The sequence below is a fragment of the Brachyhypopomus gauderio genome, chromosome 12, assembly GCF_052324685.1.
Source record: "Brachyhypopomus gauderio isolate BG-103 chromosome 12, BGAUD_0.2, whole genome shotgun sequence".
In the NCBI taxonomy this organism is placed as follows: Eukaryota; Metazoa; Chordata; class Actinopteri; order Gymnotiformes; family Hypopomidae; genus Brachyhypopomus; species Brachyhypopomus gauderio.
The window spans coordinates 8,134,323-8,146,628 of record NC_135222.1 but is presented as its reverse complement, the minus strand read 5'-3'; the positions used below and the strand labels follow the sequence as shown (position 1 = coordinate 8,146,628).

At 41.8% G+C, this 12,306-nt stretch overlaps 1 protein-coding gene across 2 annotated transcripts; it reads left to right on the top strand.

The window, feature by feature from the left end:
* Nucleotides 1-2: 2 nt before the first annotated feature.
* On the top strand, nt 3-12,180 carry ero1b (endoplasmic reticulum oxidoreductase 1 beta). 2 transcript variants are annotated; one of them, XM_077024823.1, is made up of 16 exons: nt 3-436; nt 2,137-2,256; nt 3,077-3,160; nt 3,359-3,400; nt 4,288-4,370; nt 4,507-4,580; nt 6,478-6,598; nt 6,990-7,036; nt 7,127-7,138; nt 7,334-7,360; nt 7,813-7,905; nt 8,082-8,328; nt 8,477-8,546; nt 8,900-8,986; nt 9,245-9,378; nt 9,466-12,180. In XM_077024823.1, the coding sequence occupies exons 1-16, from the start codon at nt 281-283 to the stop codon at nt 9,524-9,526; spliced, it is 1,458 nt and encodes a 485-aa protein (XP_076880938.1). In that variant the 5' UTR covers nt 3-280; the 3' UTR covers nt 9,527-12,180. The 2 variants fall into 2 exon arrangements, with proteins under 2 accessions (XP_076880938.1, XP_076880937.1); XM_077024822.1 differs by lacking the exon at nt 3-436 and adding an exon at nt 1,186-1,548.
* Nucleotides 12,181-12,306: the final 126 nt, after the last annotated feature.

The following is a 12,306-nucleotide window of genomic DNA, read 5'->3' as shown; positions in this document are numbered from 1 at the left end:
AAACCTTCTCGGTTCCCGTAGTCGAGAGAACGTGATGCAGCATTGCGGAAACCACGTCTGACTTTGGTTACTTAGCAGTGTTAACAACAGAATTCATCTCGGAGCACTTATTTTCAGATAGCAAAAACAACGGTGACTGGTATAATAGAAGAGGCAGGACCGGTTCTCGTTTTCGAGAAGTAACTTCAAGTGTGAAGTGTGGGCGCCTAGGCTGTGTTGGCTGCAGTAGGCAGCCTAAGTTGGCGCACTTCCTCCGTGTAGGGTGTTCAGAACCGCAGCGATGGTCAAACACACGCTGCTCGTCTCAGCAGCTCCTCTTCTACTTTGCTTACTGCTCGGGGACTTCGTTGTGGGATGGTTTCAGGGCAAACCGCAACAGCACAGCCACGTCCGTGGAGACACACTGGACAGCCAGGACCAAAGCTGCTTGTGTCACGTGAGTTTGGTGTTGATGTAGTGTGGGTCAAAACAAAGAAGCTGAAGTATCATGTTCATAACTCATATTTGGACTGTGCTGTCCTTCGCCTGCGCGCTTCTCGCGTTTTCCACCGTCACGGAGGTTTGACGTGGTGCCGAGGGCTCCATTAATGGAGTACGTACGCACTTCATCTCGCCCCGTCGGTGTATTTATTTCTCCTGTGGGTCCAGACGCAGCATCGTTGTTGCCGTAAGAACGGCGGACACGTCCGGCAGTGGAGAAGAAACGCACGCTATAAATAACATTGTTAATAACGTGCTGATTTTCTTTCTTAAAGAGACATGTCTCCTTTTCTGTTGCATTTGTTTACAATCGATGCTAATCATTATTAATGACTAGCCACGTTTTCTTAGCTGTCTTGTGACATATAAAAATATATATTCTTTTATTTTGTGCTGTGGGTAGAAACATGTAAACATGATTGTGCTGTCATTTGTCTTTAAGAGACCTTTTCTTAAAAGGTCTCTTTCTTGGAAAAGGCAAACACATTTACGTATAATAATAACAACAACAACAACAACAACAATAATAATAATAATGTATCTAAGATAAACAATATTCAGAAACATGTGGTGCTGAGTAGGCAAAATACCGACGGCTGTTACTCAGCGTGTTGTTGTCTGATTGGTTCAGCAAAGTTACATTGTGGGCGGGGTTATGTGTTTGTCATTTTACATCTGTACATATTGAATAACCTTTTAGGGCACAAATGTTAAACACAAACACACATAAAAAGCTCTGGGCCTGTGATGCGAACTGAATCTCACAGAGATTTGACTGGAGGCGTGTGTGTGGGAGACACGCGGCGCTTGGTTTAGGGTGCAGGTCACCGCCGACGTCCGCTCACTGCATGCACGCTGTAAACTCTGTAACTTCGCATGTGTGCAAGGTGGCTACATCCTGTCATATTCGGAGATGACTGCTGTTGGCACTTGGGGAAAGTGCACGACGTCCAGTTTGATTTAGCAAATAATAGCAGAATGTCCGAAGTCAGAGGCAGCCTGTGGAGGACAACCTTTCTTGCTATAAGTATTTTTGGACTTTTGAAATCATGCCAGATTACACAAAGCGTAAGACTGATGATATAAAATATATTTTAAGACTTTTGAATACATCGTAATCCTAGTGTGAACTGCATAGATTTATATGCTATGTAAAGTATATTCTTCTCTGTTTAACATTTTGCTCTTTGGCTTAGGGTTTCTTGTAGTTTATGTGATTGTTATGCGATCTTGTAGCTCCTGATTGATTGATTGGTTTAGAGACCTCCTGCAGCGATTGGATGGAGGTGTTAATTATTCAGGCTATGACCGTTTCGAATACCACTTCTCTTGTGCAAAAACCCTTGCACAAAGCTGCCTTCTATTTATAATACATGTGGAAAAAGGCTGTTGGTGTCAGGTGTGAAAAGGGAAAGGTACTTTGGAACATTCTGGTTAAAAACTGATAATGGATTAAACAGTACTAAGTTTGAGATTAAGCTAAATGAAACTGCTAGATTAAACTTCTAGGTAAAAGTGCTTCGTGTCAGTTTTATGTTGTACAAATGGTGTTTGGTTTCATAACATTAACACAAAAATCTAATGAACAAATTAACATCTTTTTTCTCTTCTCCCTCTTTATGCCCTTTTAAAAATGTTTCTTCTTCTTGTCATTAGTTAACAGGTGTCTTGGATGACTGCTTCTGTGACATAGAGAGCATTGATGTCTTTAACAATTTGAAGATTTTCCCACTCATACGGAAGCTCATTGAGAGAGATTTTTTTAGGTACTATCGGGTAAGTCAAAACACATTCTTCTTATTTTATCAACAATTGCTTGATAAAATGAGGCTTGACTCAAATTTGTATGGCCCCACCTTTCAACAAGCTCTTTAACTTCAGCTGTTGCTCAAGTCAAAATTCACTACAGCCTCATTTGCCTCAGTGCTAATTTGCATTCTTTTGTTGAGTTAATCCTTTGCTTCTCTTGGAATTGTGTCATGTTCAAACTCTCATGGCACGATCAGCAGCTCCGTTTTTCTGAAGCGAACCCTGAGTAATATTGGAAGTCGTCTGACTCACATCACGCTATTTGTGCCCACTAAAATAACCAAACCTGGTTCTGCATTTAATCAGAGTCTTGGCTCAAGCCGAGCGTGCGATTTCCCTCTAGAACACACCTGCTGCTTTTCCCTTTCATTTTCCCCAGCAGCTGCAGATCTGACGATGTTCAATGATTCATCTACTTTACCTGCAGTGTGGAGAAAGTGACTTGAGTAGCTGAGTAGATTCGAGTAGGGTCGAGGTGGCAACGTGGCGGCTGCTCAGACTCCCATTTAACATACAGGGGACAATTTAAAAAGAAAGGTGATGTGTGTGCGATCACAACCACAGGGAGCCGTGCTGCTGTTGAGGAGGAGGCTTTGTGAGAGACCAGGGCAAAAATAAGACTGTTCAGACTCCAATGGGGAATAATTCCCTCCGCTTTAGATGCTGAATGCTCCCACCAAAGGGCAGATCCTGAGTCCCCGACACATCTCGGTTCTCTCGTTCGTTAGCATCTTTCTAAAGTGTTTGGGATCAAGCTGCAGTCGTGCATGTGGGCTTTTCTCTGCAGGTCAACCTGAAGCGACCCTGCCCGTTCTGGCCCGACGATAGCCACTGCTCTATTAGGGACTGCCACGTGGAACCCTGCGCAGAGGTCAGAGGATAACACGCCCTCACTCAGAATAAAGATGATTCACCTCTTTCTGGACAGATTATAACTAGATATGTTTGATTTAAATCTGTAATGTTTGTGATCATTTTAATGGATAGTTTGGAGTTTAGCGCAAAGTCTGACTCATGACTGATTTCAGTTTATCTTCAGTTTTCTTCACGTCCTATTTTTTTTATACAGAGCGAGATTCCAGTGGGGATTAAATCTGGCAACTATAACAAGGTGAGGGATGTTCTGGAGAATATATTGCATTTAATGAGATAACTGAGGTTCAGATACTGACCTTTACAAATGACAAGCAGTACACTCTTTTTGTAACATTCTCTGTTTTTGATGTTGTAGTCTCCTGTAATTAAGTTTTTACTTGATACGTTTGTCTGTTTATGCTGAATTCTCTGTGGTGAGTCATTATGAAGGTCATATAAGTAGGTGTATGTGTATATATATATATATATATATGAGAGAGTACAGTGAAGTCCAGTGGTACAGTGTTTCCAGAGAAACAGGAAACTTGCTATATTTTAATATATTAAAAAAGCAGGGACAGTCAATGCATAAACTACGTAGTTTCTGTCCCCTGCTCAACCAGGACATAATGTGTGTTGTGTTTGTTAAGAGCCTGCAGCTTTGTGTAATGGAGTGGATGGCTAAGTCTAAGCACACTTGTGCCAGCACTTAGTGTCACGTCAGCGCACGGTCCTCTTCCAGAGAGCGCCCACTGTTTACCCAGCAGGCTGTGCGATAGTGGTCAGGGTCAGACAGCCTGCGTGTCCGCTGTGTGACACACACACACACACACACATACACACGTACAGCTCATGCTAAATGATAGGAACAAAACCTCCCCCCTTTCCTCTGACCAAAAATGCCTGACAAGAACTGCATGGAACCACCATTACACTTGTGGCGTTAATGTAACTAAACGTGTAAGTAGAGGTTGTTATGATGTATATTCGTAGTGAGGCATGCTCATGGTTAAGTGTGTCACCTAATCTGCGTCCCCCGAGCACAGAACACTTGGAGTGTGAACAGGAGTGTGGTTCTGTATATAAATCTCCCTGCCCTCTTTTCCGAGCGTCGGCTCTGACCCTTGTCTTGTCTCCCAACAGTATTCCCTGGCTGCAAACTCTATCAGAGACATCAAGGAGTGTGAACAGGCTCACGAACTGGGCGCCATCAACAGCACGCTCAGGTACCGTGTTCATGCGCCACAGACCGACAACTGCTGTTTTCCTACCGCTGCTAGCTGCAGTCATATTTCAGGCTTGTGCGCCTAAATTGCTCCGTTTTCTGTTGTTGTTTGTTGTTGTTCACCTTGACGACTACAGCAATCAGAGTAAAGAGGCGTTCCAGGACTGGGCTCACCACGACGATGCTCAGGATCACTTCTGCGGATTAGACGGTGAGGTCGTGCTACACACTAGACTCTTCCGCTGCTCCACAAAACTTTTCATGTTTAAAAAATGAAACCAGTCACCCATGTCTGTTTTATTACATGTGTAATTACCTGGATCATTTTACGGTAATGCTACTCTTTAACAGTAGTCCTCCATGGTAGTTCTAAAAATAAAGTTAAAATCTAAAAAATAATAGAATTTCCAACTAAACCGGATCAAGAACCTCCATAGCTTCTGTCACCTTATGTAAATCACTATATAAAGACCCAGAGTCTGGCTTACATGAAGATCAAAGCTACTTAAGGTCATTGTACAAGAGCTGGTACTGAATTGGATTTCAAAAATAATAATAAAAAAAATGACAGATATAATATCTCTCAAATGATTGCAAGCACACAACTGTGTTCTAGATACTGACCCTCTGACACCGTTTTATAAGGAAGCTTTTGAGCTCCTGTTTATAAAGAACGAAAGGACCCCAGTGACTGCAGCTCATACAGATCTGTTTGTCTTCTTAAAGGAGATGAAAAATTACTAACATCTATTTTAGCTGCATGACTCCATAAAAATCCACAAACAAATACATCTCACAGATGCATCTCGTAAATTGTCCACACAGACCAAATAGGATTCATTGCAGGCTGATATTCAAGTAACAGTATTTGTAGATTTCTAACTGTTATTACCTTCACTGCAGCTAAGGGAGGGGGTAGTATCCTTAAAGAAGTGATTTCTCAGGATTTAAACATTGGACCAGATATAGATTTATTTATGTACATCAAGTTTTTGACTCAAAAAAGGGTTTTCATGCAGATTACAGAGTTTGGTATCTCTTAAACGGATTTCTTCAGATTGCAGAAAATTAGGCCCATTAACAAGAACAAAGATGTTAATAACATTAAATCATAAGGTAACAATTACCTTAAAAATATACCAAACCCTTAAGTCTATGGAGATGCATAATTCTTCTTAAATTAGTCTACAGTGGAAAGCTGTAAAGACATGTGCTCCAAATGCCATTTAGTCACATTTAACATCTGAAGGGAAATTGAATGCAACATTATTCCTAGATAGTTCAGATCACCACATGTGATGGGAAGGATTGGCTCATCCCCATCTAGTGGCTTTTGGAGGTACTGCAGAGAAACTCAATTTCTGTGTACATCCTGGTCATGTAAAAATAATTCTTATTATTTACTTACTAACAACTGAAAAATAGTCAGATATTATTTATAATACTTTAAACTCTGTCTTTCATATTTACATTCCTATTTTACCCCTCATATCATAACTAGACACTGCTCCCCAGGGAACTGAAAATAGGCATGTGTCTTTTCTGAACATTATGCACAGCAGCCATTAAACGTCTGACTAGAAACTGGCCAAAAGCAACAGTTCCACCCCGTGAATCCTTTGCACTTTGCCTGAGGAAAATACACAGAGTGGAGGAGAGAACACACAATTTAAGATTAAGAAACTGAGTCCATCAGTAGCAACATTGGTTTGAGAATGCTGTGTAACTATTTAAATAGATTTAAACAGGTTTAAATAGATTTAAGTAGGTATTAGACGCCCCTAATCTTTCCTTTTTAGACCCTCCCCACCCCACTACTGCTCTATTTGTTTCTTTTTAACATCCTCCACCCTCTCCGCCCCTCCTTTAACATACACCCACCTTCGAGTGATGTATGCATATGTATCATCAGCCTCTGTTTGAGGCTACACTGACCATGGTTCTGTATGTACATAGGCCTGACTGTGGCCTGTTGTGTTGCAATACATTTAAACCTTTTTGGGTTCTTTAATAAACAGTACATGAAAAAAACAAACAACTCCAGTGTGTTACTGTTCCCGGTTGGTGAAATATAACACACTTGTTTCCCGTCTCACTGTGCTCTGCAGATGAGACGTCTCCTGACGCCGAGTATGTGGACCTGCGGCTGAATCCTGAACGCTACACGGGGTATAAAGGACCGTCTGCATGGCGGGTGTGGAACAGCATCTACGAGGAGAATTGTTTCAAGTGAGACATCTGGTCTTCATGGGTCCACTTAGCTACTTAGCTAAGATAATCGTACTAACTAGATACTATATAGTATTTACTCTGTATTAAATTATGTCTCTTTTTTCACTCTTTATGCTTTGTTTATTTAATCAAATTTTTTGTTCTTGATGTTTGACTGCAATATGGCCATTGAAAGAACAGTGAACCATTTGAAATATTGGGAAATACAGGGAAGAGTCAGTTGAAATACTGGGAATTGGTGTGTTGTTTGTTGATGGCAATTTCGTTTCCATGGCCCAAACAGCTATTTACAAGTTAAAGTTTTGAATTTGAAGAAATGTGTGATTTTTTAAATATATGCGTGTGCGTGCACATATCAACATGTTAAAGATTTCTTGTCCATTTTTAGGCCTCGATCGGTATATAGGCCTCTCAACCCATTAGCCCCAAGTCGTGGTGAGTGTTTGACCTCCTCAGTTTGTCTTCTTTATGAATCTGCTTTTTTAACCCCTTTCTTAACACCCATTTTTTCTGTTTCTCTTCTAGGTGATGATGATGGTGAGTCAGACTACATTTTACAAGCATTTGTATGTGATTTGTGGATTTTGTGGAAATTAAACTTATTCAAACATAAGCCCAAGTCACGAGCTATAGTGGAAGCGGTAATGAGTTTTTGATCCAGTAGAGGGCAGGTGACATGGACATGGTCACTCCCACACTGACACACTATGTGTATTGACTCTGTTCACACAGGTGAAGGCTTTTACAACTGGCTGGAAGGTAAATGGATCTTATCACACCATTTCCACAGACACTGATACACACACACACACACACACACACACACACACACACACACACACACACACGTATTCTGGACTACTGAACAAACCTGCCTTCATGAACTTGTTTGTGTACTGTGCTTTGACTGTTTAGTCAACTCTCCTCTTAATGGACTACTGTGTTTGTGTATCAACACTCCTCCAAATGGACCACTCTGTCTAAATGTATGTTTTGATAGAGCTAGTGAGATGAATTAGCACCTTTTTTAGACCTCTGCCACCAAAGGACATAGAGCGGTGTTGCTTAGGGAAGGATTAAAGTAAAGTAAAGTAAAGCACCATTGGCAGGACACCTGCTTAAACCTCCCAAGCACTCTCAGCCTTCCTCAGTCTGTCTGTTGGCCGAGACGTTGTTTGTAAGAAGTGTTTGTGGGTGGGGGTGACCTGCAGGTTTGTGTCTGGAGAAGAGGGTGTTCTACAGGCTTATCTCCGGCCTCCACAGCAGCATCAACATCCACCTGTGTGCTGAGCACCTCCTGGATGGTAGGTGTAAAACAGACACATTTTCCTCATATAAAATCCTTGCTGCACTTTCTCGGTTGTGGGAAGTCATGCCGTTTTCATCTGCTGTCTCTAAACGGTGTCGCTCTGTCGTTGCTCGCTGCGTGACCTCGCTGCGTGACCCCGTCTGGGGGGCGTGGTCTGCGGGTCTCTCACAGAGAGCTGGGGCAAGGCGGTGTGGGGCCCCAACGGGCACGAGTTCCGCCGGCGCTTCGGCTCGGCCGAGACCAAGGGCGAGGGCACGCGCCGGCTGAAGAACCTGTACTTTGTGTACCTGATCGAGCTGCGCGCGCTTTCCAAGGTGGCGCCGTATTTCGAGCGCGCCTTCATCAACCTGTACACAGGCAACGTGCAAGAGGACACTGCCACCAAGGATCTGCTGTTGCAGATCCTCACCGAGACCAAGTGAGCCTCCCCACCACCACCACCACCATTATAACCATCACTGCTGCCAACACCACTGCCATCCATTTGTTAGAAAATGTGTTTAAATGTGTCTATTTTAACACAAAAATAATTATTCTCTCTCTCGCACACATGCAAAACTCTACAGAGCTTTCCCCATGCATTTTGATGAGAGCTCCATGTTTGCGGGCCACAAAATAGAAGCCCAAAGGTTAAAGGTGAGTAAATGCTCCTCGCAAACTCCCATCAGACTCCATGAAATCCAGTCTGACCCCAGCTGTGGAAAGAAATAAAAGAAATGTGGAAGAAAATGTAGGAAACTCTTTGCTGTCTGTTCTAGACGACGGTTTCTACACTAGCAGTTTATCCCAGTCTTTCTTAAGTTGAGCTCCACCTTTAAAAAAAAAAACAGACAGTGATAAGGCATGCAGTCAGACAGGTTTCCATGGATTACAGTGGTCTTATTTGTTTTGGTAGACTATGTAAATTTGTTTTGTCTCCCCCTGTGTGAGTTTGCTATGTCTGTCTTTTGTTTAACAAGTCTGCTTCCGCCTGCCCTCTGTGTCACCAGGAGGAGTTTAGGCTCCATTTCAAAAACATCTCCCGCATAATGGACTGTGTGGGTTGCGATAAATGTCGACTTTGGGGGAAGTTACAGGTAGATCACCATTTTTCTGTCCTCTTGCATATTTGAAAAATCAGTTTTGTTCATTTTCAAGGATTTAAAACAATTTGCTTCTTTTTATTGCAATTGTGTTGATGACAAAATTACATGATGAGTGGCGAGTGTCCACTGAAAGCAGTGTTATGTCCATAAATAGTAATCTGGGTCTGGTCTGGACCTCCTTACACAAACTGGACACAGTAGTTTTATAACACACCTTACATTCCCGTCCCTCTCTTCCCGTCCTTGAAGACCCAAGGGCTGGGCACTGCCCTCAGGATCCTCTTCTCTGAGAAAGAGATCAAGAACCTTCCAGAAAACAGTTCGTCCAAAGGCTTTCAGCTCACACGCCAGGAGATTGTAGCTTTGCTCAATGCTTTTGGAAGGTGAGTTTGAGTTTTTATGAGGGTGGTACTTATTTACCAGTCTAGGTGTGTGAACACATTCTCTGTTTCTTTTCTTCTGAACCACAGACTATCCACCAGTATAAAAGAGCTGCATAATTTTCGGACCCTCCTCAAGGACCATAGGTAACACACATCTGAGCCACCAGGTGGCGCCAGCCCAGAGGACACTGCAGTAGCTTTATCTTCCTTGGAGTAAGTTCTCTACCAGGGACTACAGGATTGCTATTCGTCCAACCGAATCACCCCTCAGCTGAGCTCGCCAGATCCCTTTGCTCTACTGCCTGAGTAGCTGAACACCACTGCTAACCATAGCACACGCTAGCTGTAATATGAACAAGGGCCAGGACTCAGAACGTACATGAGCACGCACAGTTCCATCTGTGTGATTAACACCAACTTCACAGTCTGGTCAGTTACTCTGGTCCCTTCCTCCATTTCTTCACTTGCCAAATCCTGTTAAAAGAATCACCCCTCAACACTGAAAGTTTGCGCTTTTTTTTTTGTCAGTATTTTAAAAATCAGTTCTTTTGTTGCATTCATGCTGTGTGCAAGTGAGCGGGTGGGAGTGTGTAAATGTGACATTTTGTTCATTACATACTGTCACGCTTGCATACTTAACGCCAAAAAGGTCATATCGGATGAATCAGATTAATACTGAGATTCCAGAGAATACTCGGTTAACATTTGAACGTAAGTGTGTGCTTGCATGTTTGTCTATGTGCCTCAGAACAGATCCTCTGACATCAGCAGCAAATGTTACTCAGACGTTACATTTCATGTAACTCCTGCATCTAGGCAGCAACCCTAAATGAATAATAATTAATGTATGCTAACATGCATATAATGTATGTTTCTAGGATTGTAAATTTCCTGAAAAGAAAAATGTAGCATTGTGATGTTACAAACCTGAGCAACTCATAACAAGCAGTGAGAGTTTGTTACTACTTTTTTTTTTTCCCCCTCCATGTCTGGCTCACACTCCATGACTGCAACTGTGGCCAGACAGGGCTTAGTGAACCTGGACTCAGACCAGACTCTGTGTGTATGACTGACATTTGGACACTTGCCGGAATAAGAGAAATCTGCTTGATATGCAGTAGGGTTATGGAAGTCCAGTATTGGTGGCTTCCTGTCACTAAGCTGTATTGCATGTCGAGTTTCCACCAGATCAGATGCTCCTTCTTGAAGTGTTGGTTCTTGGCACCTCGTGGGGCGTCATTGCATCTTTTGCCCTTGTTTGATGCTTTTTGCTTTCTGTTTTTATTTTTTGTGTGGTTTTTTTTTTTTACTTCAAATGAATTATTTGTAGTAGTCAGTGTGAAGGGGTGTGTGTTGGTGAGAGTGATTTTCTTTAATATGGTTTAATGAGCAATTTGTCAAACTGCTGATTGGGAAAATTAGTTCTCTGTAGAACGCGATTTGGACCAAAGACGTCTTTTTCTGCTGCCCCTTGGTTTCCTGCTGATGTCATGTTCATTTTAGTAGAGAAGTGAATGCTGACAAATATTCGGGGCTGTTTTTGTTGTGTTTTTTTTTTTTTTCCTTGGGGGGTTTTTTGTTGTTGTTTTGTCTCCACTCTGCGATAATGCTCTGGCAAGAAACCTCGTTACACACACACAAACAAATTTGTGGTCCATGAAGGCACAAAAGCATTTTAACTAATAATGATGGTAGTAATTCATTTTTGTGTGTGTTGTAATGAACACAATATTCTTCTGCTCGGCTGCCTTGACTGTCCCAGACGGGTTTCCTCCTGGATCTCTCTCCACCTCTTTAGCGGTCTTTAGCTACAACACTTTCTCCAGTACCATTTTCTTCTCTGCTTTTCTAAAGAGTGCAGGAACCATCAGTGGTAGCACAGTGATACTTCAGCAGAAATACTTTGTCACTTCAGAGTGAGAATATTTGGACAGAAATAAAAGTACTTGCAATGTTCTAGCACCAACCTTTTCAACACCCACATAAAAGCACTACTGCGCAATACATCCCTTGGAAATGTTGTGATTCCTACACATGGTCTTAATTTGCTGATTACAGTTGCTTAGGCACACCATGTACTTTAACCATGAAGAGTACTAACCGCAAAACCGTTCATAAACCTGAGGTCGTGTAAGTGTGTAATGACCTGTATTCAGTCACTAATGCATGTGACGCAGTAGGGGTGCTTAATTAATCAAGTGCAGATTCAGTTTCAGTTCGAAGATTGTGGGGAACCAATAATTCAATTCATCATTAAGCTGAAATCAAGTCAAATTGCTGGTATTAAATACTCAGAACGTGGAAATCGGTTACTTTCCATCACAAGAGGCCTGTTCAATACTGCGTTTCCTAAAATATATTTTCTGCTATAAATATTTTCATGTGGAGCCTGTTCGTTAATGGACTAAAAGGTGAACGTTTCCATAAAAATCTGAAATATATTGAAAATATATTGCTAGTAAATAAAATGAACGCAGCATATGGAATGTTGTGTGATGATGATGATGATGGATCCAGCTCCATAGCTCTCATATAAATGTCCTTTGTACAGAGTTGACCGTAATGACGGGTTATATTGTCAGAGGTGATACACATCCAGCAAATACCAGTATCTGCCTTGGTTACCCGATGGGTGATTTAATGATGATTTTGAGAAACTCTGCTCATAAATTGCACCATTTGTAAAAGGATAAACTTTTCAGACTTCTATCCAGTCTATTTACAGCAGTTGCTGCTTTGTTGTTATGTACACTTGTGAAGTCTATTTATTTGAATGGAGGAATAAATCTTAGTCATCAAGTATCTGTTTTCTTCTCATGTTTGTATATACCATCGATTTTCAAAAGCTTTTACATTTATAACTTAAAGCCTGACACGCAAACACATTTTTTTACACACCAAAATATTTATTTATTGGCAAACCTTCGT

What these genes read in the sequence shown, in the direction of transcription:
- ero1b (XM_077024822.1), top strand. Translation starts at nt 1,357, where the DNA reads ATGTGTGCAAGGTGGCTACATCCTGTCATATTCGGAGATGACTGCTGT. An exon ending in ATTTTTTTAGGTACTATCGG is followed by an intron (nt 2,257 to 3,076) that starts GTAAGTCAAAAC and finishes TTTTCTCTGCAG; the next exon opens with GTCAACCTGAAGCGACCCTG. An exon ending in GCCATCAACAGCACGCTCAG is followed by an intron (nt 4,371 to 4,506) that starts GTACCGTGTTCA and finishes TGACGACTACAG; the next exon opens with CAATCAGAGTAAAGAGGCGT.